This window comes from Lithobates pipiens, unplaced genomic scaffold (genome assembly GCF_037356315.1).
Source record: "Lithobates pipiens isolate NorthernLeopardFrog02 unplaced genomic scaffold, aLitPip1_a1.2 Scaffold_8, whole genome shotgun sequence".
NCBI lineage: Eukaryota > Metazoa > Chordata > Amphibia > Anura > Ranidae > Lithobates > Lithobates pipiens.
Window position 1 is genome coordinate 375,996,903 of NW_027507903.1, and position 27,471 is coordinate 376,024,373.

The window sequence follows — 27,471 nt, forward strand, 5'->3', positions numbered from 1 at the left end:
GCTGTTCCAGACTGAACCAGCCACCCACCCAGTAAAGCAAAATTGAGGCTACTATAAAATGGCCGCCGGCTGCCTCAGCAAAAAAACACGTGTGAGAGCACCGGAAAGATGGCCGCCACACTTCAAGAAAGTGGCCGTGGTTAAGAAACTGGCTGCAGCTACAAAAAATGGTCACGGCCACTGGAAAATGGCCCCACGGTTCCTGCGGCGGCTCATCCCCACATGGCAACACACAGATACTCAAAAAATTGCCTAAAAACAGGTAGAAAACGAGCAGACCACCAGGACCCAGAGTCCCCCAGAGTACCCCCTAGCCAGGTAAGTGCACCTCACCTCCTATGCCCAGTCACACAACGGGGGAGGGAAAGGGACAGGGAGAGAAGAAAGGGAGAGACCCCCCTAGTCGACCTCCCTGGGAATGCCCAGCTGCTCCATCCTGCCGAGACAGGTGGAACTATACTTACCACTCCTGCAGGGACTGCTGGATGCATTCCACGGACAGACCCATCACCTGAGCAGTATGGGGTGGCTGTCGGCCACGGCACACTGTGAAACGGACAGCAGTAGCCCGGTCATATGTGTGCCCCGGAGCATATAGCTCATCGCCCCTCCCCCCTGGACCAGACGGGGCACTTTGTGGCTGACCCAGCACATAGCTAAGGTCTGCACAGGCTCAATGGCCAGGCTAGGGAGACTACTAGTATCTATATTATCCAGTCTGTCACCCAGCCCGGCTGTTGATTGTAGGTCACAGGAATCAAAAAGCATAAAAAATAAAAAATTCCAAAGACCAATGGTCCCCACAGGGAGCCAGGTTCTTCTCCTATACTAGGCAAAAAAAGTGAGGGGTTATAGCCAGTAGGACCACCCAGGGGGGCGGTCCTGTGCAGTTTTGCTGTTTTTACATGTTCTGCCTAGTCCTTTACTGAAGGTGGCGATATAACCCTAAGGTCAAGATTAAAGGTGCTGTGGCCGTCAGCGAACGAAGAGAAAAGGATATTTTTGTCTTACTGAGGCAACCTTAAAGAAGAACTTAATTAAAACCAGCAACTGTTAAGACAATGAACACCTTGGACAGGTCTATGTACAGAGTATGTGGGTCAGGAGTAGCAAACAAAGCAACATATACAGCACAGTACAGCAGTCAGGATGAGTGCCACTCTCACATCAGAGTCCTCCATTACATCAAAGTCCCAATATTCTCCCTATACATCATAGTCTGCAGAGTGCCACCCTACGGCACAGCCCTCAGAGTTCTACCCTATGGCACAGACCCCAGAGTGTCACCTTCCATAAGTATCCCCTTACACACACCTTTGCACCTTAGTGCTGGGTGTGGTAGGCAGCTGGCGGGAAAAGGCTTTTAAAAAAATCCACATGTTGCAGGCTCTGAACTGCACATGTGCAGTCATAGAGCCAGCAGAATAGTGAACTGCTGCGGTTGGCCTCAAATTGGGCAGTGGGGCATGTGAATAAAAGCCGTGCTTGATGATATCACTGCACAGGTGTACACCCAGACCTGCCCTGCTGTCTGATCTGAGGTTGAGCTCTGCTGTGCACCAATCAGATGGCTCCAAATGGCAACAAGGGCATTTTTCACAGGCACAGGCTTGTTAGATTGACTTCTGTTGAGCGGCAGTGGGCACACATGGGTCATATAGTATACACACATACAAGCACACAAGCACATGCACAGTATACACAGATGAACGCATTGCACAGTATACACAGACACACGCATACACAGACGCATGCATGCCCAGTATATATACACAGACGCATGCACAGTATACACACAGACACACACATGCACAGTATACACAGACACATGCACAGTATATACACAGACACACGCATTCACAGTATAACAGTATACAGTATACAATATACACACAGACACACCCATGCACAGTATACACAGACGCATGCACTGCACAGTATACACACAGACACACGAATGCACAGTATACACAGATGCATGCATGATATAAACACAAACACACGCCTGCACAGTACACAAAGACACACACATACACAGTATATACATAGACACACACATGCACAGAATACACAGATGCATGCACAGTATATAGACAGACACATGCATACACAGTACACACACACAGTAGTGCACAGTATACACAGACACACTCATGCCCAGTACACACACACGCATACACAGTATACAAATACGCATGCACTGTATTCACAAATGCATGCACAGTGTACTTACAGACACATGCATACACACAGATGCACAGTACACACATAGACACACACACACACGCACAGTATACATATACACACTACACATACCCACCAGCACTTTTCACCAAAAAATCAGCCTGAAGAAACACACTGCTGCCTCCATCTCTTGCCAGGGCCAGATTAAGAACATCATGGGCCTGGTGCTCAGGATTTTGGTGGGGCCTTTTATAAACAATAAATAAATAAAAATGCAAACTATTTTTTGTTAAAAAAAATTAAATTAAGAGAGAGGGAGAATGAGAGAGAGAGAGAGAGAGAGAGAGAGAAAGGGGATGAAAGAGGTGTGAGGGGTAAGGGAGGGAGGATGAGAGAGAAAGGGGGGGATGAGAGAAAGAGGATGCACATGAGCATGTGTGGGAATGACATCAACGCAGCCTGGCCAAGGCAAGTGACCGAAGGCACAGAACCCAGAAGGAAGACCGGTGAAGATGGAAGTGCCCTGGCCCCGCCGGATTGATCACAGCACAGCACTGGAGGGCTCAGTCTGACAATTTAAGTGTGCCCTAATGTGCTAATATGCTGTGCATACTTGTACATAATGGCATAACCTACCCCAGGGCCTCTAAAAAGTAGTAATGTTAGAAAAGTTTACTACCACTTTAATATCACAGGAGCCTCTCATGGGGCCCCCTACTCACCCTGTGGCCCTTGGGCAGTGCCTAAGGGCATAGTAGTCAACATTTCAAAATTATTTTCAGGGACGCTTTTTTTTTTACAAGGTCTATATTTAGAGTAGCTGACATCCCCTATGTTCCTCTATACATCACAATAGTAATTATAAAATTAAATAAGTACTAATAAGGGGGCAGAACAAATATGAGGACTGTGAGATTTCCTTTAGTTGAACTGACAAAAGTGTGCCCATTATAGAGCTGGTAACATTGAGGATATTCAGTATAATTTCAAATAACAGTTTTTGTGGGTAAGAGGCATAGGGGAGGAGTATGGGTGGTATAAAAGTGTGAAGTATGTGCAGGTGAGGGAGAGGAATGTAGAGGGTCTAACAGTGGGCACTATGTACAGGAGAGGAGTGCAGAGGGTATGGCAGAAGGCACTATGTACAGGAGAGGAGTGTGAAGGGTATGACAGTGGGCAGTATGCACAGCAGAGGAGTGTAGAGGGTATGACATTGGGCACTATGTATAAGAGAAGAGTGTGGAGGGTATGACAGTGAGCAATATGTACAGGAGTGTGGAGGGTATGACAGTGGGCACTATGTACAGGAGAGAAGTGTGGAGAGTAGGACAGTAAGCAGTAATTACAAGAGAGGAGTGGGCAGGGAGGGTATGACGGTGGGCACTATGTATAGGAGAGGAGTATGGAGGGTATGACAGTGAGTAGTATGTACAGGAGAGGAGTGTGGAGGGTATGACAGTGGGCACTATGTATAGGAGAGGAGTATGGAGGGTATGACAGTGAGTAGTATGTACAGGAGATGCGTGTGGAAGGTATGACAGTGGTCACTATGTATAGGAGAGGGGTATGGAGGTTATGACAGTGAGTAGTATGTACAGGAGAGGAGTATGGAGGGTATGATGGTGGGCACTATGTATAGGAGAGGAGTGTGGAGGGTACGACAGTGGGCACTATGTACAGGAGAGAAGTGTATGACAGCAGGCACTCAGAGAGGAGTGTGTAGGATATGACAGCGGGCGTTATGTATAGGAGAGAAGTGTGGAGGGTATGACAGTGAGCAGTATGTACAGGAGTGAAGTGTGGAGAGTATGACAGTGGGCACTATGTATAGGAGAGGAGGATGGAGTAATCTGGGAAGGAAAAATTTAAAGGTTTGTGGAAGGATGTTTAGGAACTGTGTAGTGGTTAAGCGGCCATACATGGATTGAAATTACACCAATTAAGCAGAGACCAGCTATAGTCGATCTATGTATGGGCTAGCTGGTTTTACACAAGTCAACCTATTACCGACTTGAGTAGAACCAGCCTGTCAGGTTTTCCCCAAAACAATCAGTGCTGCCAGCTATAGTTAGCAACACTAATCATTGTATTCACTGGCAGAACACAATAACACTGCAGGGGTGATTGCCCCATTCACAGGTCAGCAGGTGAGAGGGTGTGTGGGGACAGGCTAGGGAGAGATACTAGTCAGTCCCTGGGTAGGCACTGGTTAGTATCAGAGCCAGATACACACAGGTTACATACGCCACGATCGTTAGAGCGAGAGCAATAATTCTAGCACTAGACCTCCTTTGTTACTCTAAACATGTAACCTGTAAAAAAATGTAAAGCATCGCTTAGTACACAACAAAAAATTGTGCTAACTTTAATGTTTTTTTTTATGAATGAAACAGTTTCTTTCCAAAAAAAAAGTTTGAAAAATTGCTGTGCAAATATCGTGTAACATAAAAAGTTGCAAAGACCACCATTTTATTCCATAGGGTGTCTGCTAAAACAATATATAATGCTTGAGGGTTCTGAGTAATTTTCTAGCATAAAAAAATGATGATTTTTACATGCAGGGGAGAAGTCTCAGAATGGGCCTGGGTGGCAAGGGGTTAATTATCATAAGTAATATACAAATAATTATTATAAGCACTGTGAGTTCATCCTCTCAGTCTGCTGCCCGCTCTGTATGTAGCTTCTGACAGGCTGAGCAAGGAGTCCTGTATCTCCGGAACCATAGATGATAGCAGCCCTATATTTTAATCAGTGCTGGAGTGGGTCTTTAGCTACCTACCCCCCCCCCCCCCCCCCAAATGTGGGGTCTCAGGGACTCCTGATCGCCAAGCTACAATCCTCAAAGTAATTTTTTTTTTTTGGGCAAATGGGCCTATTTTGAGAAAGGGGCCTGGAGCTGCAGCTCCAATAGCCCCTATGTTAATCCGACCCTGTCTCCTGGCATACTGGGACTTGTAGTGCCCCAGCAGTAGTGATGTCCAGTTCATGAACGAATCGTTCTTTTGATTCATCTGACTGAACTGATCCGTTTAAAACAGTTCTCTATGCACTCAATAGAATAGCAGAGCAGGCCTGGTAATATGATCCTAGAGTGAGAGCTCAGCCTCTCCCTGCAACCAATCAGCCCAATCACAGCACACTGACACTCAGAACTGTTTTAAGTTTTGTATCCAGTTCTTGAGTCAGGAGTACACAGCACACCGAGTTAAAGAATCATTCGAGTTGTTAAAGCGGGATTCCACTGTCTTTAACCTTTTTTTTGTGGCATACTGACAATCATTAGTATTATGAAATATAACACTTACTTTTTCTTTTTTTCAAAACAGCAGCATGCTGTTTTCTCATCGAAAACAATTTTATAAAACCGTCTCCTGACGGTTGTCATTTTGCCTGTGGGCATGTGAAGCCCACAGGCATCTTCTTCCGGGAGAGTGTGCTGCTAAAAGACCAGCATGCACCGCCCGTTCGATAAAAGATCTCGCGCATGCGCAGTCAGCGCAATATCGAGCGCCGTCAACAGCTCCGGTTGCCATGACAACGGGTGTTGTCGTCGGAAGTCCCGCCCCGTTGTGATGGCAACGGAGATAAACAATGAAACAAAGAGAACGTGGGTGTCGTGATGACGTCACTTCCCTTCTCTTCCTCGCGCGAGATCTCGAGCCTGGGCACAGCACAGACTCCTGGGGAAAAAAAAAACGATCCCAGGAGCCCCTGCGGCAGACAGGAAGAAGTGACCTGCCGTTGGAGCCACGCCCCTTTCCGCATCGGCCCCGACCCTTTCCGCAATCTCCAGAGGCAGAAAGTTTAAAATAAGAAAAGAACAGAAGAAGACAGCTGAAAGGTAAGGGGGTTACCTAGCGATTAGGGAAGGGGGGATCACATAGACCTAGGACTGTAATTTAGGGTGGACCTCCGCTTTAAAACACAGTACACTGAAAGAATCACGAGTCACCACCAGTAAAACAATACACTAATCCAATGATCAGGTAGCAGCAGTGATAAAGTGGTACAGACAGCCTAAGGCCCTTTCACACTCGTGCGACTTGTCCTGCGACTTGAGACTGAAAAGTCGCAGGACAAGTCATACCCCATGATTTCCAATGAGTTCAGTTCATATCTGTGGGACTTCAAGTAGTTTTTGTACTACTTTTGTCAGACTTTGATGCGACTTGTGGCAGAGACCTCAAGATTACACAGACATTGCTTCAAGTCATGGCAAAAATCATGGCAAAAACACTTGACTTTCAAGTCGCACAAGTGTGAAAATAGCCTTAACTGTTGGATTTTACTACCAGGGGTAATGATGGACGAACTTCCGACGGGACATTTCGCGAACGCGGCCGATAGTTCACGAACCGTAACGTTTGCGCCGGACCCATTGACTTCAATGGGAGGCGAACTTTGCAAACCTACAGGTCATATTTGCAGCCACAAAATAATTACTAGCTGTGCAAACATAGTCCCACCACATGGCCAATGACATAACACATGTATGAGGTGAATCTGGGATCGAAAACTACAAGCATTCTTTTTTTATATGTGAAATTGTGACAATTCAGGACTGTGGAGCGCATGAAGGCAATGGAGGAGAGGGAAGGTCAGGGTAGGCAAAGAAGAGGGTGCAGGAGATGATCACCAGCAGCGTGACATACAGCAATGACACCTGCACCGTGATAGAGTGATCTGACACCAGCACCGTGATAGAGAGCACTGACTTTAGCAGCGTGACATACAGCAAAGACACCTGCACCGTGATAGAGTGATCTGACACCATCACCGTGATAGAGAGCACTGACATCAGCAGCGTGACATAAAGCACTGACACCAGCACCGTGATAGAGAGCACTGACACCAGCACCGTGATATACAGCACTGACACCTGCACCGTAAGCAGCCCCAGGAGTAAGTCAGCATAGCACAGGGATGGTGGGAGCCCCTCATAATGAGCATAGCACAGGGATGGTGGGAGCCCCTCATAATGAGCATAGCACAGGGATGGTGGGAGCCCCTCATAATGAGCATAGCACAGGGATGGGGGGAGCCCCTCATAATATGCACAGCAGAGGTACAGCCCCAGGAGTAAGTCAGCATAGCACAGGGATGGTGGGAGCCCCTCATAATAAGCAGCCTCAGGAGGAAGTCAGCATAGCACAGGGATGGTGGGAGCCCCTCATAATGAGCATAGCACAGGGATGGTGGGAGCCCCTCATAATGAGCATAGAACAGGGATGGTGGGAGCCCCTCATAATATGCACAGCAGAGGTACAGCCCCAGGAGTAAGTCAGCATAGCACAGGGATGGTGGGAGCCCCTCATAATAAGCAGCCCCAGGAGGAAGTCAGCATAGCACAGGGATGGTGGGAGCCCCTCATAATGAGCATAGCACAGGGATGGTGGGAGCCCCTCATAATGAGCATAGAACAGGGATGGTGGGAGCCCCTCATAATATGCACAGCAGAGGTACAGCCCCAGGAGGAAGTCAGCACCGCACAGCACATGGATGGTGGGAGCCCCTCATAATAAACAGCCCCAGGAGGAAGTCAGCATAGCACAGGGATGGTGGGAGCCCCTCATAATAAGCAGCCCCAGGAAGCAGTCAGCACAGCACAGGGATGGTGGGAGCCCCTCATAATGAGCATAGCACAGGGATGGTGGGAGCCCCTCATAATGAGCATAGCACAGGGATGGTGGGAGCCCCTCATAATATGCACAGCAGAGGTACAGCCCCAGGAGGAAGTCAGCACAGCACAGGGATGGTGGGAGCCCCTCATGATAAGCAGCCCCAGGAGGAAGTCAGCATAGCACAGGGATGGTGGGAGCCCCTCATAATAAGCAGCCCCAGGAGGAAGTCAGCATAGCACAGGGATGATGGAAGCCCCTCATAATGAGCATAGCACAGGGATGGTGGGAGCCCCTCATAATGAGCATAGCACAGGGATGGTGGGAGCCCCTCATAATATGCACAGCAGAGGTACAGCCCCAGGAGGAAGTCAGCACAGCACAGGGATGGTGGGAGCCCCTCATGATAAGCAGCCCCAGGAGGAAGTCAGCATAGCACAGGGATGGTGGGAGCCCCTCATAATAAGCAGCCCCAGGAGGAAGTCAGCATAGCACAGGGATGATGGAAGCCCCTCATAATGAGCATAGCACAGGGATGGTGGGAGCCCCTCATAATATGCACAGCAGAGGTACAGCCCCAGAAGGAAGTCAGCACACCACAGGGATGGCGGGAGCCCCTCATAATAAGCAGCCCCAGGAGAAATATGACACCGCTCAACCTCTTCAAACAGGAGGGTACGGGCATATAGTACGGTGTGCTTTTTTTGTACAAGGAAGTGAGCCAAATGAAGAAAGAAGGTCTATGTGCTCGATTTAAAAAATCGTTAATAGACATATACATGGTCTACTGGTCACATGTGTTGAATTCCTCCAAGATCCATGCCTCATTCATTTTTAGAAATGTGAGGTAGTTAACACTGTCGTGAGCTAGGAGAGTACGCTTATCGGTCACGATCCCCCCTGCTGCGCTGAACGTCCTTTCGGACAAGACACTGGACGAGGGGCAAGCCAACAGTTCCATTGCAAATTGGGCAAACTCTGGCCAGAGATCAAGCCTGTCCACCCAGTAGTCCAGGGGTTCATCACTCCTCAGAGCGTCCACATTGGCCGTTAACCCGATGTAGTCGGACACCTGACGGTCTAGGCGTTCCCTGATGCTGGATCCGGATGACGCCTGTCGATGAGACGGCTGAAAGCATGACCTCATATCAGAAGTCACCAACACATCTTCAAACCGGCCTCTTCTTGCAGGCGCTGTTGGATTGGTACCCGCAACTCCTTCTCTGGGAGTGGAAATTGCTCCTCTGCCAGCGCACGCAAAAGCAGAATGCAGCATTTCTCGAAGCAAGGCCTGGAAGTGCTCCATTCTGACAGCCCTCTCTGACGGCGGTAACATTTCCGCCATTTTGTGTTTGTACCGGGGGTCTAAGTACATTGCCACCCAGTACTGGTCCTTGACCCTTATACTTTTTATACGGGGGTCCCTATTAAAACACTGGAGCATGAAGGCCCCCATTTGCACTAAACTGGAAGCAGTGTGGTGGCCTGGCTCCTGCTCATCATCCAGGATAATGTCGTCCTCTTCATTCTCTTCTCCCCATCCATGCACAACAACAGGGATCCCAGAAAGGTTTAAAGTATGCTCTTCTTGCTCCTCCTCATCCGCCCCGGCACCATCCTCCTCTGACTCCTCTTCAGACTCCTGTTGTTCACTTGTCTCAGATAGAGTAGCCCCCCCTGGGAATTCATCCAGCATTGCGACTTCCTCATCTTCCCGCTCCTGCTCCTCCACAGCTTGATCAATGACACGACGCAATGCACGCTCCATAAAGAAGGCATAAGGTACCATGTCACTGATGGCGCCATGGCTGCGACTGACCAGTTTGGTGATCTCCTCACTTGGAAGTCTGCATGCGTCACGCATAAGCAGCCACTGGCGTGGTGAAAAAACCCCAGCTCCCCAGAACCTGTTCTGCCGCAGAGTTCATACAGGTAGACGTTAACTGCACGTTTCTGCTGGAGCAGCCTATCAAGCATATAGAAGGTTTAGTTCCATCACGTCGGGCAATCGCAAATAAAACGTCTGACTGGCAGATTGTGTCGCCTCTGAATGTCAGCAAGGCGAGCCATGGCCGTGTAAGATCTTCTGAAATGGGCCGAGATTTTCCTTGCCTGCCGCAAGATGTCCTGGACCCCAGGGTATTTGACAAGGAATCGCTGCACGACCAAGTTTAAGACGTGTGCCATGCATGGCACGTGGGTAATTTTGCCCTGTTTCATTGCGCTAAGCAGATTGGCACCGTTGTCACACACCACTTTACCAACTGTCAAATTGAGCGGTGTTAGCCACTGATCTGCCTGTGAACGCAAAGCTGAAAGGAGTGCCGGGCCAGTGTGGCTCTTGGCTTCCAGGCACAACAGACGCAGCACGGCATGGCAAAGTCTCACCTGGCATGTCGAATAGGTTCTGGGGAGCTTGGGCGGCGCAGCGGAAGAGACGCTAGCAGCGGAAAAGGAGGAGTCAGCTGAGGAGGAGAGGGAGGAGGATGGAGTAGGAGGAGGAGAAGAAGAGCCAGGCCTGCATGCAATCCGTGGCGGTAAAACCAAATCTACACGGGTGCCACGGGTTACATGCTTGACGGCCGTCAGAAGGTTCACCCAGTGGGCAGTAAAAGTGATATACCTTCCCTGCCCGTGTTTGCTAGACCACGTGTCTGTGGTCAGATGTATCTTGGTACCGACACTGTGTGCCAGAGATACATTCACTTGCTGCTGAACATGGCCATATAGCTCTGGGATGCCCTTCTGTGAGAAATACTTCCTTCCTGGGACCTTCCATTGTGGTGTTCCAATGGCCACAAATTTTCGAAAGGCCTCCGAGTCCATCAGTTTATATGGCAGTAGTTGGCGGGCTATCAGTTCTGACAAGCCAGCTGTCAACCATTGGGCAAGAGGGTTATCCAGCTTCATCATTTTTTTACACTCGAACATTAGGCCCACGGAAGCCTGCCTTTTTGCAGAAAAACGTGAGCTTGGCGTGATGGATGATGGAGTGGAGGACAATTGTGAGGAGAGAGGAGCAGGAGAAGTAGAAGACGAGGCTGGACGGTGAGAGCCTGGAGTGTGGCTTTGTGTGTTCCGTTGCTCCCACTGGGCTCGGTGATGGCAGCTCATGTGCCTTCTTAAGGCGGTCGTCCCTAGGTGAGTGTTGGGCTTACCGCGACTAATGCGTTGACTGCAAAGATAGCAGATGCAACACTATTGTCAGCAGCGGACACGTTAAAAAAAGCCCACACTGCGGAGCCATGTGCCAGCGTCCTGGGAGCGCAAGATGTGACCGTACATGGTCGATGACTCGCTCCTGATACATTTGCAGTCTGCTTTGTCCCTCCTGTGCAATGTAAGTTATTCCTGCTTCTCCTCCCTATCTGCTGGTCCATATCTCCCTCTGAACTCCCCTCCTCTTCCTCTCTTGTGGGCACCCACGTGACATCACTAGACACGTCATCATCGACGTCACCTTCCCCACCGCTATAAGTAGAGATCTCGGAGTAGGCAGCAACACCGGGGACCAACCTCCTCCTTGGGCTGATCTGGGTACTGTCGTCAGACTGCTGAGTGGTGGTTGTTGCTACCTCCTCTTCCTGATCCAATGCCAAGAGTGGCTGCGTATCAGAAATGTCTTGATATGGATCGGAAAATAATTCCTGTGATTCAAGCGGAAGGTATGTGGTGGTGGTGGTAGTGTCTTTGGGGGTGCACATAGCAGAGAGTGAAGAAGAGGGTGCAGATCGAGAGGATGAGGAGGGTGCAGAAGAGTAAGGCTGAGTGAGCCAGTCAACCAATTCTGGTGCTTCCTTTGACGTAATCGCATGCACCTTCTGCAATTTCCCACTTTGGCTCAAGCCTGTTGCTCCTGCCCTACCCCTACCACCCCTGCGGAAGGGCCTGCCTCTTCCCCTGCCTGTCATTTTTTAAATGACCCTGTGACAAAACTCCCAGTCCCTATAATGATAAAGGACTGCTGCAGAATAGGGCAGCAGTCAGCAGTAGTGCACCTCAATCCTATATATTGTGGACCTATACCAGTCCTTAAGGATTAGCAGACTTTACCTCACTCAACCCTATATACTGTAGTACACTATACCTTATCAGTCCTTAGAAGGACCTTTTGTGGAACTAGTAGGTTGTGATTAGCAGACTGTACCTCAGTCCCTATACTGATAAAGGACTGCTGCAGATTTGGGCAGCAGTCAGCAGTAGTGCACCTCAACCCTATATATTGTGGACCTATACCAGTCCTTAAGGATTAGCAGACTTTACCTCACTCAACCCAATATACTGTAGTACACTATACCTTACCAGTCCTTAGAAGGACCTTTGTGGAACTAGTAGGTTGTGATTAGCAAACTGTACCTCAGCCCCTATACTGATAAAGGACTGCTGCAGAATTGGGCAGCAGTCAGCAGTAGTGCACCTCAACCCTATATATTGTGGACCTATACCAGTCCTTAAGGATTAGCAGACTGTACCTCACTCAACCCTATATACTCTAGTACGCTATACCTTACCAGTCCTTAGAAGGACCTTTGTGCAACTAGTAGGTTGTGTTTAGCAGACTGTACCTCAGTCCCTATACTGATAAAGGACTACTGTAGCAGAAGGGCAGCAGTCAAGTATAATATTCTTTCTATATTTGGAAGAAAGAATATTATACGTGTACAAGCCTATTACCATACCAGTCCTGAAAAGAACCTTTGTGGACCTAATAGTAACAGCTACTGATTAAACTGACTGTCCCTCACTGCCACACACAGCTTCCTTTCTGTCCCTATTTAAACTGACAAAACACAGGCTGCTGCAACAATAACTTGAATAGCACTCAAAACTATATCCTGTACTACTTTACCATACCAGTCCTGAAAAGGAATTTTGTGGACCTAATGGTAACAGCTAATGATTAAACTGACTGTCCCTGCTGCACACAGCGTCCTGTCCCTCTCTCAGCACTGACAAAAGACAGGCTGCTGTAACAATGACTTCAATAGCAGTGCCTCAAACCTATATCCTGAACTACACCTATACCATACCAGTCCTTAAAAGAACTTTTGTGGACCTAATAGCTAGCGATTTGGGTCACTGCAGTCTCTCCCTGCTCCACACAGCAACCTCTCCCTATAGTGACATACGAAAGAATGTAAAATGGCCACTGGATCGGGTCTATTTATAAGTTAGGGGGAATGTCCAAGTGTCCATGTGCTGTAATGTCTCAATTGGCTGTCCTGTACCACATGATGGATGTGTCATCATAGGTCAAAGTTCTTTTACACAGTAAACACGTAAGTCCGTCGGGCGAACAGCGGCAATAGTCCGCCGATCGGGCGGACTGCGAACAGCTGAAATTCGCGCGGACCAACCACCGGGCGAACCGTTCGGCCATCCCTAACCAGGTGTACTTCGCCCATGGTAGTAAAATCTGATCATCATTCCTGTGCATGCGCTGTAAAGACTACGGGCAAATCTGATGGCTAGCAATGTTAACTGTGAAGTTGGCCCATCAGAATGCAGTTCACATGCACAAAAACCAACTTTTCATTTAGGCTCAGTTTCCACTTGTGCAACTTGTCCTGCGACTTTGGACTGCAAAATTGCATGACAAGTTGTACTCTATGATTTGCAATGAGTATTATTCATATCGGTGCGACTTCAAAGTAGTCCCTGCACTACTTTGGTCCCACTTTGATGCAACTTGAGATCCATAGACCTCCGGAATACACAGGCATTGCTTTAAAGTCGCATCAAAATTGGGGCAGAATTGTGCAACTTTCAGGCTGTGGATTTATTTAGTTTGAGATTGGGTTACTGGTTAGCTCTTGTAAGTTTATTTGTGGAAGGTAAGTTGGTGGTCACCTACGATAGTAATACTCTGTAGTTTTTAATAGATTTTTAGTGTACTTTTTCACATGACCGTATAGTACTATGCTGACAACATATTCTTCCAATATTCTAAAATGCGAATATAGAATTTATTATCAAACATCAATGCAAAGTGACATAGATACACAGTACCTTGACGGACAAGATGTTTTGCTTGTGTTTTCTAGAGGATGAAAGGTTTTGTACTGTTAAAACCAAACAGCAAAACATTTTTACTTTGGCTGGATTTGGAGGACATTTAATACTTCCAAGCAAAGATAACCTTGTCCCTTCTACTAACCTTGAAATCAATATGTGTGCGAAGATTTAAAATTGCATATATTTATTATATCATACCACAAATTTTATCATAGTGACTTTCACCCCCTTCCTGCCCAGGCCAAATTCAGATTTTAGGCCTGTCACACTTATGCCGCATACACACGATCGGACTCTGATCCGCCCGGACAATTCGATTGTGTGTGGGCTCCAGCGGACTTTTTCTCCCCCAAAGTTCTCGGCTACAAGGTACTGTACACAGGCCCTTAGGTCTGGTATGGATTTTAAGGGTAATCCCCTACGATGTAAAAAACAGCGGGAGGGTCCCCCCAAATCCATACCAGACCCTTATCCGAGCACGCAGCCTGGCCGGTCAGGAAAGGGGGTGGGGACGAGCAAGCGCCCCCCCCAGATCGTATGCCCTCAACATGGGGGAGTGTTGAGGTCCGCATGCCCTCAGCATGAGGGGGTGGGTGCTTTGGGGAAGGGGGCACCCTGAGGCCCCAACACCCCAAAGCACCTTGTCCCCATGTTGATGAGAACAAGGGCCTCTTCCCAACAACCCTGGCCATTGGCTGTCAGGGTCTGTGGGTGGTGATCCCTGCCCCCCAACCTATGTGAATGAGTATGGGGTACATCGTACCCCTACCCATTCACCTGGGGGATAAAGTGTCAATAATAAAAAAAAACACACTACACAGGTTTCTAAATTAGTTTATTAGACAGCTCCAGGGGTCTCCTTCCGACTTTGGGGGTCTTCTTCCGACTTCTCCGCACTTTACGGTTCTTCTCGCCGGGCTCCTCCTCTATCTTCTGCTCTTTTGCCGCTTTTTTGATAGTGGAGGAGCCCGGCTTTCTCCTTCGTCGTCGCCATCGCCGCCTTCTTCTTCTTCTTCTTCTTCTTCTTCTTCTTCTTTCTTCTGTTCTTCCGATGTTGACACGGCACTCTCTCCCACTATAATGCCATGGACATGGTGCATGGCGACTTATATAGGCATAAGGGCCATGTCACTGGGTGATGTCACACGGTGACCCGCCCCTTATGACGTCACAGTCACGGGGCATGCTGGGACTGTGACATCATAAGGGTCGGGGTCACTGGGTGACATCACCCGGTGACCACGCCCCTTATGCCTATATAAGTTGCCACGCACCGTGTCCACGGCATTACAGTGGGAGAGAGCGTTGTGTCAACATCGGAAGAACAGAAGAAGGAAGAAGGAGAAGGTGGCGAAGACAACGACGAAGGAGAAAGCTGGGCTCCTCCTCTAGCAAAGAGGTGCAAAAGAGCAGAAGATAGCGGAGGAGCCCATCCGTGTGTGGGCAAGTCCGTTCATTTTGAATGTCTGTCTGTCCTCCGCCAAAAGTCTGTCGGATGGGTCCGTTCATGTGTGTGCAAGTCAGCGGAGAGATCACAGATGTGTTGGTATTCAGATTAAATGTGCATTACCCAGTTAAACTTGAAGTTGACAAGTCACAGGCTATAGAAAGTGAAGTTAGAAGGAGGGGACATGCAGCCGAAAGATGCCCATTACAACCTCAGCAATGAGAACAGTTTGAAGAAAGGGGAAAAGATAGAGTGAGAAATTTGGATATGGCATTGGGAAATGTAAATGACATTTGAAGTGGCATTAAACTTCATTTTATTTGTTATGTCTTGTTGACGGTAATAAGTACATATTACTCGCCTCCCCTACTTGCAGCCACCTTGGGTGGGCAAGACTGGGACTAGTCTACGGTTTGGGAAGACGTGCACAAGGAGGCTTGCATGGCAGTCGAATATGGTAGACGTTCCTTACTCTCTCTCTATCCATTTTGTCCTTATTAACTTGAGATTGTGATATAGTCTGAACTGGTACCAGGTGACGAATAGAGGAATTGCCAGACCCTTTCGGAATACAAGGAAACCTCGTGACCCATCTAAAATCCTGAGCAGACACATAAATATCCCAATCATCAAGACAGAAAGTGATAAGGCAGCCTTATACATTGGAGAGTGGTCTGAAAGAGGGACAGGTGATGGTTAGAAGAATTGTCGGACCCTTGAGTCCAAGACAGCTTTATATAACCATCATACAAATCGTGAGCCAGGACACAAACTCTCCAATAGCTAATGATGGGGCAGAAGTTAGAGCGACCCAAAGAGGGTAGTTTGGCTTGTGACTTAGTACTGGAGCGAGAAGGAGAAGATGCTGTCAAAAAAGGGAAGAAATTGGCAAAACTGTGTGGGGTCACAATGCATTTGGGTGGACGGCTAGAGCCAGATGAATGGCGTACTCTTTTGAAAAGAAAAGGGGGTTTGTTGTCGGACCACCAGCTGCGTACAGCAGATGCTTGGTTCAAAGTTGCGGAAGCCATTCATGAAGAAGGGTGGACAGAACAGGAAATGCATCAATTATATTGATGCATTGTTGTATTGTATATGTGTATAAAAAGCCAGAAAAGGGATCAAAATCCAAGACAACCAGCCATTCACTGCCCTATGATGGCGTCCAGTCCTCAGGAAGTGGGTACTGTCCATCGGGCATCACCCCTTCCCCCATGCACAGTGACATACACGGCCATACACGGCCATGTGGCGGGATTTGGTGAGCCTGTACGAGATAAAGGCAGGGGATGCTTACTGGTCAGTGATGGAGAAATTCTCCAATGAATATTATAGTGACAATAGCTATGACTCAGGATGTGACTTTGTGGCCAAATTGAAAAAATGGGCTCAAGAACGCTTGGTCTGCTACCAGTATACAAGAGGTAAAACAGGACAAAGGCGAATCTGGTGATAGATTTTACACTACAATAACACAAATGTTTACTGGATTTGGGTTTCAGCAAGCTGAACAAAGCACACACACACATGCTGGCTGTCGCTTTTGTCTCAGGTCTCAGAGAACCAATCCGGAAGAGTCTGCCCCTTTCACATCCAGAGTACAGAGTATTGTCCCTTGAAATATTGTTACTAGTGGCAAAAGGCCTAGAATTCGCACAAAGCAACAAAAGCCCAATATACAGAAGTTAGGGGACGCGGTGGCCATAGCAGACCCTACCTTCGAGGTGTGTGTGCGGGGGGGGGCTAGACCTCATTTTGAAACAGTACCCCTTAACATACCCCCAGAACATGAGACATGTTTTCTCAGCCTATTTACCAACTCAACCACTAACTACTCCCTGACCCCCAAGCCAGGAGAGGGTATCACCATATATCCTGGCAATTACACATGTTATGGACAGTATCAGAGAGTGGGGAAACCTCTTTAGAATTTTACCACAGGTTATGTGGATCTTATAGTGAGGCGTCTGAAGATCTGGTGCAAAATTAAACACAGTCTTTGGGAGACGTGTACTGGGTCTGAAGATTAGGAGTAGGATGACAGGACAGTGGGGAATGTGCACTGACTAAGGCCATAATGCCTCTGCATATTTTCTTAGAGACCCAGAACCAGAAACAAACACACCTAGGCCTAACAGGAAGTGTGGGAGTGCCCCAGCGGGAAGCTTTGACCCTCATGTATACATAGATGCTCTAGGTGTCCCAATGGGGGTCTCAGATGAGTTCAAAGCAAGAGACCAAGTAGCAGTGGGATTTGAGTCTCTAATCCCCAGCATTGGCGTAAACAAGAATGTAGATTGGATAAATTACATCTACTATAACCAACAAAGGTTTGTTAACTACACCAGGGATGCACTCCAAAGTTTAGCTGAGCAACTAGAGGCCACTTCACAAATGACCTTCTAAGACCATATGGTCTTGGATATGGTCCTAGCTCAAAAGGGGATGTGTGTAAAATGATACCCGAGACAGGTACATTCTGTACCTATATCTCAGACAACACTGGCCCAAATAGTAAAGTGACCTTGGCCATCAGGAAACTTGAAGATTTGTCTGAGGAATTAAAAAAGAATTCAGGACTCACCAACCCCTGGTATCAGTACTTCACCTGGATCGGGGGGGGGGGGGGGGTTGCAGGGATTATTAACACAGATAGGAACAACCATCCTGATCATTTTGGTGACCTTGGCTGTCATAGTCTGCTGTATTCTCCCATCTTAAAAAGTGTATAGAAAAAGCTGTTGACCAAACTACTCCCACATTTGTGAACCAGGAAATACCAGATGATGATTATGAAATGCACTCCATTACAGACACTCCCTCCCCGGGATGCAACACCATAGGGTTATAGGGACAGATAGCACCTGACTGCCCTTCTCCAGGCTGTATCGAGGTGGGTAGCGAGTTAGTTGCTGCCTTTCTCTAAATGCAGTCCAAAAGAGTTGCTGAAGAAGAATGGGCCAGGTGAGTAGGTGCTATTATATAAACTGCAAAAAGAGAAAATAATAAACAGAAGTAACTTTACACTGATCTGCAAGCCTGTCTCAGTGTGGATTATTTCAGAGAGTGCACACTCTATATATCAAAATCAATTTGGCCGGGTGGCAGATATAAATATCTCGGGCAGTTTGGTAGTCCGTTCCAAAACACCTGGAGCACCAGGACAGTGAAAACACCCACAAAATTACCCCATTTTGGAAAGCAAACACTCCAAGGTATTCCCTGATAGGCATAGTAAGCGTTTTGAAAATGTAATTTTTTTTTTACAAGTTTTTGTAAAATGGAGGAAAGAAAATACATTTTTTTTTTTTTTAACATAGAGTTGTCAATTAATAAAATATTTGTAACACATATCATAGGCATACTTAGAATTACATCCAAAATACATTTTGGACTTTTTTTTACAGCCTAGCCATATAAAATGACCCAAAATCGAAGTAAGCATAATTTACGCATCTAATTTCCTGACAACCTATCACATTTTTGGAGGCCCTGGAACATCAGGACAATAGAAACACCCACAAAATTACTGAATTTTAAGAGGCATGGTGAGTTTTTTTAAAGACTTTTTTATATTGCTACAAGTTTTTGGAAAATGCAGCAAGGAAATTATTATTTTTTAAACAAAGTTGGCAATTTAATAAGATGTTTCTCATATGCAGCTTAGGCATACTTAGAATTACACCCCAAAACACATTCTGCTACTTCTTCTGAGTACGGTGTGAGACTTTTTTACTGTCTGTACTGATTACGTGCATATTGTGTATCACACAAGTCAAACAAATGTACTGTAATGGTCACCTCTATATGAGCGGTCATGAAATATAGTGTAGCATCACCTATAGCAGTCCCAGTTCCTATAAGCCAAGCAAGTCTAGCTTACTAGTGCATGACTGCCCCCGGAATTGCCACGTTCACTGCCAAAAACAACAAAGGAGGGTGTTTGGCTCACAGCGCTACACTCTCCCTGCATTGGTATCTCACAAGAATGTAGTCAGTGGGATGTGCATATATTCACAAGTAGAGACATGGTCAGCAAACAGGCAAATGAACAGTCAAGGCACCAGGCAGACATGTGATCAATAGGCACCAGGCAGAGGCAACACTGCACTGGTGTGGTGGTGAGCAGGGACAAAGTAACCTTTGTGACAGTGATCAGGAACACTGAAACTGTTGTGGCGGTGATTAGGAACAATATAACAGGTGTGGTGGTGATTAGGGAAACTGTGCCTGGTGTGGTGGTTGTTAGGGACACAGTAACCTGTGTGATAGTGATCAGTCACACAGGTGGTGTGGCGATGATCAGGGACAATATGACTGGTGTGGCCATTATCAAGGACACTGCAACTGGTGTGGTGGTGATCAGGAACAGTATGACTGATGGGACGATGATTAGGGACTCTGTGAGTGGGTGGTGGTGATTAGGTACACTCTGAGTGGGCGGCAGTGATTAGGGACACTGACTGGTGCAGGGGCAATTATGGACACTGACTGGTGTGGCTGTGATTGGGGACACTGTGAGCGGTTGGAGGTGATTAGAGACACTGAGTGGACTGTAAGAGGGCTGCAGTGATTAGGGGCACTGTGAATGGACTGTGGTGAATAGAGGCATTCACAATGGTGGTGGTGATTAGGAACACTGACTGGTGCAGCGTTGATTAGGAATACTGAGTGGCAGCACTGGTCTGGTGACATTGTTCTACTGTGGCAGGAGTGACACTGCACTTGCCCTGGTGACAGTATGTACAAAAACATCTTTTTTCTTTTTACATATTTTAACCATAGTAACGTCACCATAGTGACACTATACTACTCAGAGGGTTGATCAGGGTTTTTTTTTTTTTTTTTTTTATACCCTCTGATTGCTTATATAATGATCATCATTGTAATAAGCAATCAGTAACACGGTTTACTATGGCACTGTGATTGGCCCTGGTACCATGCGACTGCTGTCACCAATCACAGAGATCACACAGTAGTAATCAACGGAGATCACACAGTAGGCATCAGTCTTGTTTACCACTGTAACGGTGATCGCTGTGATTGGTCAAAGTGATCACATGGTATCAGGGCTGCTCAAAGTGGCCTGGTACCGTGATCGGTGATTCACTGTGTCTGGCAAATGCTCCTGTATGGTGCACACCTCTGGGGGGACGTATGGGCACATCCTCCCAAAACTAGAGAGCATCCACCCAGCTGTTTATGTACATGAGCTGGGCGGAAAGTGGTTAAAGTTAAGCTGAAGTAAAGCTAAACGCTTTCCTTGCAGTGGGACACCGCATTGCAAGGGTTAACTGTTTGTTTGGTCTAGGGGACTAAAAAGCGCTTTGCGTGTTCTGCTGGACCTTAACAAGCAGTCAACACCTGCAGTTTCTGCACAGCCTCACTGCTAGGAAAGATTTTTAGAGTTCAGCTTTAAAATAAATATTAACTCTATTTGAATGACATTTAGCTTGCTAAAATATTTTGGATCACAACCCATTGTCCTATTCTAAAAATACTGTTTTCATCCTTTATTGCATCTTAGTCCTGATAATCTCATGCATCCTCTTTGCAGCCTCTTCCTGTCTACATACACTGACATCAGCAATCAATGCATGGTTTTTCTCAAGCTTGGTTTTCAGATGGTAAAACATGTGGACCATACTTGCATGATATGTGATAAAATTGCATTTTTGGAAGCCTGTGTGGCAGGGTGACAATAAAAATGAAAGATGAGCAGAGCATTCTTACCCTATAACAAGAAGCACCTGAATGAAGACTTTCATTGCAAGATCGACATATATTTTATTTTTAAAATCACATTTGCCTCCTAAAATTATTTTAAATTATTGAGGTTACATAAACATTAAAGCTGAACTTCAGGAATTATCTGATTTTAAATTTACATTGAACCAGCTTGGCATCATGTAATAACCTATGCATCACATTCTAAAAGGTGCTAGGAATGCTGAAATTAGCTGTAGTATTCTGTGCTACATATTTGTCCAATCAGAGCACCCTGCAGTAATTTAAAATTCTGTATAGGTTTAATTTACTAGGTTTTAAAATGCTTTATTCTATATTTTTTTATGCAAACTAAGTTATAGTGCTAGTAAAAAGTATTTGAATTAGATCTATTTGTTGATTGTATTTTAGTTGTATACAAGTAAAGCTTGACAGATGAGAAAATACCAGATTTTTTTTTTAATATAATTTCCTTGATTTGGAAGATGTAATGCAATTTGAAAACATGAGAGAAAAAGTAAATAGCCATAATTATGTTTGCTGCTGCTAGTTCTGTCCAGTGACATTTTCAACTATTTTGCTGTACCAGCAAACATTACAGGAACACCAGGTGTTTATTTATTTTTTGATAGTGTGTGGCTTTACTCAGTCTATCAGATTTTCTGCTGATTTGTTCCTTCAGATTTACCAAAACCATATAATAATATGAGGTCAAACCTTAGGAGTTTCAATTTGTATGCAATCAGGCAGGCCTTTTGCGCTACGTGGTTTTGGTAAATCTAAAGGAAAAAAAATCTGCAGAAAATCTGATAGTGTGTATGGGGCTTTAGAGTCAATACCTATCAAGCACTTATTGCTGCCCATGTCCCAGTTGCAAAAATAATTTTTATTTTATTTATTTTTTATAAATTAGAATTCTCTTCACTTCCTTCTTAGCTGACAACTGTCTGTTTTTTGTTGTCTTTTCTTTTCTCTTCCCATTTCCCTTCCTTTCCTTTCTTCAAGCTCAGAAACATGGCGAATGCAGAAGTTATATGTGGCTGAATGGGTGTCACTAAAGCTGGCCATAGATAGGTAGAATTTTTAATAGATTTTCTTAGAAAGAAAAGATTCTAAAAAAGTGTTCTTTTTCTAATCATTAGTGGATAAAAGTTTTTTTTCGACTGCAGTGACAAAAAACAATTAGAAGACGCTGGATAGAATTTTTTTTTTAATCAAATTTCTAAGTGTATGTGGTTTTCCTTTAGTAACGTGTATTAATGGAAAAATTTTATATTAAAAGCAAACAAAATCTTTTGAATGTTCTGAGAATGTTTTAAGAATTTTTGTACCAATTTTCTGTCTGGAATTTTCTTCATACATGGATCGAAATTCATTCGGTTCAGGTATATCGCTGATCAATGTCTTGACAGCGGAAAACTTTTCCCGCTGTCAGAATACAATAGATGAAGGATTCCCCCATCCATATTGAGTATTTGAAGAGGCTTCCAATTCGGTCACTCAGAAAAGAGGAGGAGCCAGGAGTGCCAGTGCTGAACCCTAGAAGACAAGGTTCAGGATCGCTCTGTGCAAAACCATTGCCAAGAACAAATAAGTATAACATGTTTATTATTTAAAAAAAAAAAAAAGCATTTACAATCACTTTAATTTTAAAAAAAAATGATAGCAGAAAATGTGGCAGGTACTTCTTTACAGAGCTATAGAACCAATTCTGCTCAAAATTTCCACTGCATTATCTTATAGCAAATTTGAATAAAACTAATTTGAAAAATCAAACTTGAAAGGGGCCTTCTTATAAATACAGTAAAAACAAAAAGGTATAAACATAGTCATATAGTACTGTATAGCTCCTGAAATTCAACAGGTCATGATACTAAACCCAATATATATGTGATTAAAAAAAAAGTTCAGCGCACTGAAAGTTAGTGTATATCAAGTAATATACAACTCCTGTGTGTATGCGTGTTTCCAAGAAATCCTATCCTTAAAAAAAAAAAAAAAAAAAAAATATATATATATATATATATATATATATATATATATATATATATATATTATATTGAGTAATATATTTATGATTTTTTGAGGATAGGATTTCTTGGAAACACGCATAGTATAGTTAGTGTAGTGTATATCAAGTTGTAAATTACTTGATATAGACAAACTTTTAGAGTTCTGCGCTATTTTTTTAATCACTCAAATGCATTCTTCAGTACATAAATTCTTAAATTAGTAGTTCACACTTTTGTGCACACTGAATTGTTTGTTTCATCCTGGTTATTTAAATTGTTACAGATCATGGTTGTTGTAATGGCTGTTTTAGTGTCTACACTCCTAAATCCTTTAAAGACTGGACAGATAGGAATCCATCTGAAGCACTTTATTTTCTTTACACCTGCCATTCCGCATGGAAAGTCATAGCTTCTGAGATCTACACAAGTGTCACTAGTAGCATTGGCTCCCTCCTTCCACTGCACAAGTCCGCGTTCTTTTTGTGTACCTGCAAAAAAGAAATTGTTAAATTAATTTAATGAATGTATTATACCCCTATACTTTCTTAATCTTAACTTTTTATTAGTCTATTTAAGTCTGTTATTTAAGGGGAAGCTTTGGTGCACTTGTTTGCTAAAACAAAGAGAAGCAATTTGCTAGGAAAGCATGTTTTGCGGTCATTATAAAAAAAAGAAGTGTTTAGCAATCTTTATTTAGAATTTTGATCAGAACAAGTCAGCAATAAAAACAAAAAGGCAAAAAATAAAGTAAAACATAAAGCATAGAAAAAAAGCAAAGTAATCGTCATCATCTATGACTTTGAAAGACAATGTTGTATTACAGTAAGCTATGTCATCGCTTTATTAAACCAGTGAAATCCTCCTGTGTCCCAGACAATTGTCCCTATGGACACAACCCTCCCCCCCTAACAGGGAGAGGGAGGGGGACCCTGTTAACTTCAAAATCCTTACCATAGGATTCACAACACAATTGTTATACTGATGACCAGAAAAATATTGAGTCAAAGTTATTGTTCACAACATGCAAACTCGATGTTCATACCTGGTTTGCTGATTGATTAGACACCATACCCCTGAGTTTACACTCTGGGATTTTTGGTTTGCCATGACTAGTTTAAATTTGGGGTCAGCCAGAGCCAGTAAGGCAGTGTCCAAGCTGACAGAGACCCAGAGATGTCCAAATGGAGTCAAACCATTTCTGGTTACCCCTACACGTGGCAAGCCATTCCTCTGCTTCGAACACGCAAACACTGTTTGCGTGTTCAAACAAATGTTTCGCCTGTTCTGCTGTGAACCAAACTGGGGGGTGTTCGGCTCATCCCTAGTCTAGAATGTCTGTGAAGACAGTCCTCCTGTCCCTTCTGTATTGAACTGTTGTGAATTGTACTGTCATCCAACTACATTGTAAAGTGCTGCACAAACTGTTGGCGCTATATAAATCCCGTATAATAATAATAATAATAATAATATCACATATATCAGGCACCTGTCTCTCCTGGGTCTCTGTCTGCTGCTAGCCATGTGGGCCTCTAGGGAGTGACACCAACCGTGCAGGAATCTGAGTTCCCCTTTTGGCCTCACCCCGGAACATGATGTGCGATTTAAAAACCCGGTGGAGGAAGACAGAAAACAGAACCTGTTATGCGATGTGCATAGCCAGATTCTGTTTTCAACTTTCATATCGGGTCTGGTGCGGTCATCCAGGGAGGGACTGTGAATAAAGACAAAATGGGCTGCTCAGTCTAAAACGCCCAGACCCATTTTTTGTTCCAGTCCAGGCCTGGTTTAGTAAAATAACTGGATGAATATGTTAATGCTAATAAACTTATCCCATTTCTATAAAGAAAAGAGTTAAGTCGGGGCGGCACAGTGGTGTAGTGGTTAGCACTCTCACCTAGCAGTATGAAGGGTCCCTGGTTTGAATCCCAACCACAACACTACCTGGAGTGCATGTTCTCCCTGTGCCAGCGTGGGTTTCCTTCAGGCACTCCGGTTTCCTCTCACACTCCAAAGACATGCTGGTAGGTTAATTGGCTTCTGTCCAAAATTGGCCTTAGTATATGACCCTAGGCCCTAGTCACCTTGGATTGTGGGCTCCTTGAGGGTAGGGACCGAGTGTGTGAGTGTGTGATGTACAGGGATAGGCACAATTGTAGACACTCACTCAGGTTGAACTGGATAGACTGGTGTCTTTATTCAACCTTGCTAACTATGTAACTATGCAGTCACATACATTTTTACTGTCACCAAACTAAAATAGCTTACCCAGAATTTAAAAGATGTTAAAATATAGCATAAATAATACCATAATCAACCAAAAGGTAATAGCAATACCAAAAGATATTCATAGTAAAATTCGAAGCATAAGGTCCTAAATGATTACATGGTCAGGTCCTTGCTAAAGTAGGCATTGCCTTTGTGTCCATATAAAATAGTCAGAACCAATATGCCAATTACATAATCCCACTTCAGTTATCCTTCCATCCATAATGCTCTTCCCATTTATTCTCTTTTCTGTCTTTTGCCATCTCCCTTTCTTTACCTCCTTTTCTGTTTCCTTTTTTACCTGTCCTTCTGTACAGTGCATTGAAAAAGTATTCACACCCCTTGAAATTTTCCACATTTTGTCATGTTACAACCAAAAATCTAACGGTATTTTATTGGGATTTTATGTGATAGACCAACACACAGTGGCACATAATTGTGAAATGGAAGGAAAATTATAAATAGTTTTCAAAATCTTTTACAAATAAATATCAGAAAAAGTGTGACATGCATTTGTATTCAGCTCCCTTTAGCGTGATACCCCTAACTAAAATCTAGTGGAACCAATTGCCTTCAGAAGTCACCCAATTAGTAAATACAGTCCACCCATGTGTAATTTAACCTCAGTTTAAATACAGCTGTTCTGTGAAGCCCTCTGAGGTTTGTTAGAGAATCCCAGTGAACAGCATCATGAAGGCCAAGGAAAACACCAGACAGGTCAGGGATAAAGTTATGGATAAGTTTAAAGCAGGGATAGGTTATGAAAACATCCCAGCATTGTTCAATCCATCATCCGAAAATGGAAAGAGAATAGCACAACTGCAAACCTACCAAGGACATGGCAGTCCATCTAAACTGACAGGCCTGGGCAATGGGAACATTAATCAGAGAAGCAGCCAAGAGGCCCATGGTAACTCAGGAGGAGCTGCAGAGATGCACAGCTCAGGTAGGAAAATCTATCCACAGTACAACTAATAGTCGTGCACTCAATAAATTTGGTCTTTATGGAAGAGTGGCAAGAATAAAGCTATTGTTGAAACCAAGCCATAAGAAGTCAGTGGAAGAAGGTGCTCTGGTCAGATGAGACCAAATCTCAAAATTTTGGCCTAAAAGCAAAATGTATGTGTGGCAGAAAACTAACACTGCATACCATCCCCAAATGTGAAACATGGTGGTGGCAGCATCATGTTGTGGGGATGCTTTTCTTCATCAGGGACAGGGAAGCTGGTCAGAGTTGATGAGAAGAAGGATGGAGCAAAATAAAGGGCAATCTTAGAAGAAAGCTTGTTAGAATCTGCAAAAGATTGAGACTGGGGTGGAGGTTCACCTTCCCAGCAGGACAACGGCCCTAAACATACAGCCAGAGCTAAAATGGAATGGTTTAGATCAAAGCACATTCAAAGTGCAGACCTAAATCCAATTGATAATCTGTAGCAAGACTTGAAAATTGCTGTTCCCAGATGCTCTCTGTGCAATCTGACAAAGCTTGAGCTATTTTTGCAAAGAAGAATGGGCAAAAATGTCACTCTCCTAGATATGCAAAGCTGGTAGAGACATACCCAGAAGGCCTTGCATCTGTAATTGCAGCAAAAGATAGTTCTACAAAGTATTGACTCTTCAGATTTTTTTTTGTATAAAAAGTTTTGTAAACATTTTTTGAAAACCACTGATCAGTTTTCCTCCACTTCACAATTATGTGCCACTTTGTGTTGGTCTTTCACATACAATCCTAATAAAATACATTTAGGTTTTTGGTTGCAACATGACAAAGTGTTGACAATTTCAAGGGGTATAAATACTTTAAGGCACTGTATATGTGAACTGAAATGAGAACTTACTATTTGGAGCATTGCGTTATGTTGTTCTTTGCCTCTCTTTTAACCCTTTCGCTGCCAGGCCTTGTGCTCCATTTTGTACACTCAGGTAGCCAATTTTTCCCTTTGTTTTATTTTTCATTTATAGCTTTCAGAATTTGTGAAAGACCCCCCAAACCATATATTTTCTGAAAGCACATGACCTCTAGAATAAAAATAAGGTGCTACAGATTTTTTAGACAATTTGCGCAAATGTTTATCAAACCAATATATTTGCAAAAAATACACTAAAACCATTATTAGCAGATAAAAACACAGCAAAGTTTTACAAAATACCTACTAAATATAAAAGCGTAACCTGTATTGAGTGAATAAATAACAAATATTTG

At 44.6% G+C, this 27,471-nt stretch overlaps 1 protein-coding gene across 2 annotated transcripts in view; it reads right to left on the minus strand.

Moving 5' to 3' along the window:
- Positions 1-23,031: 23,031 nt before the first annotated feature.
- The window catches only part of SLC23A1 (solute carrier family 23 member 1), a 1,056,923-nt gene continuing 1,052,483 nt past the window's right edge, over positions 23,032-27,471 (minus strand). For both annotated transcript variants that reach the window (XM_077473737.1, XM_077473738.1), the window contains exon 15: positions 23,032-23,491. In XM_077473737.1, coding sequence (XP_077329863.1) covers positions 23,229-23,491 — 263 coding nt within the window. In that variant the 3' untranslated portion in view covers positions 23,032-23,228. The remainder of the gene's footprint in view (positions 23,492-27,471) is intronic.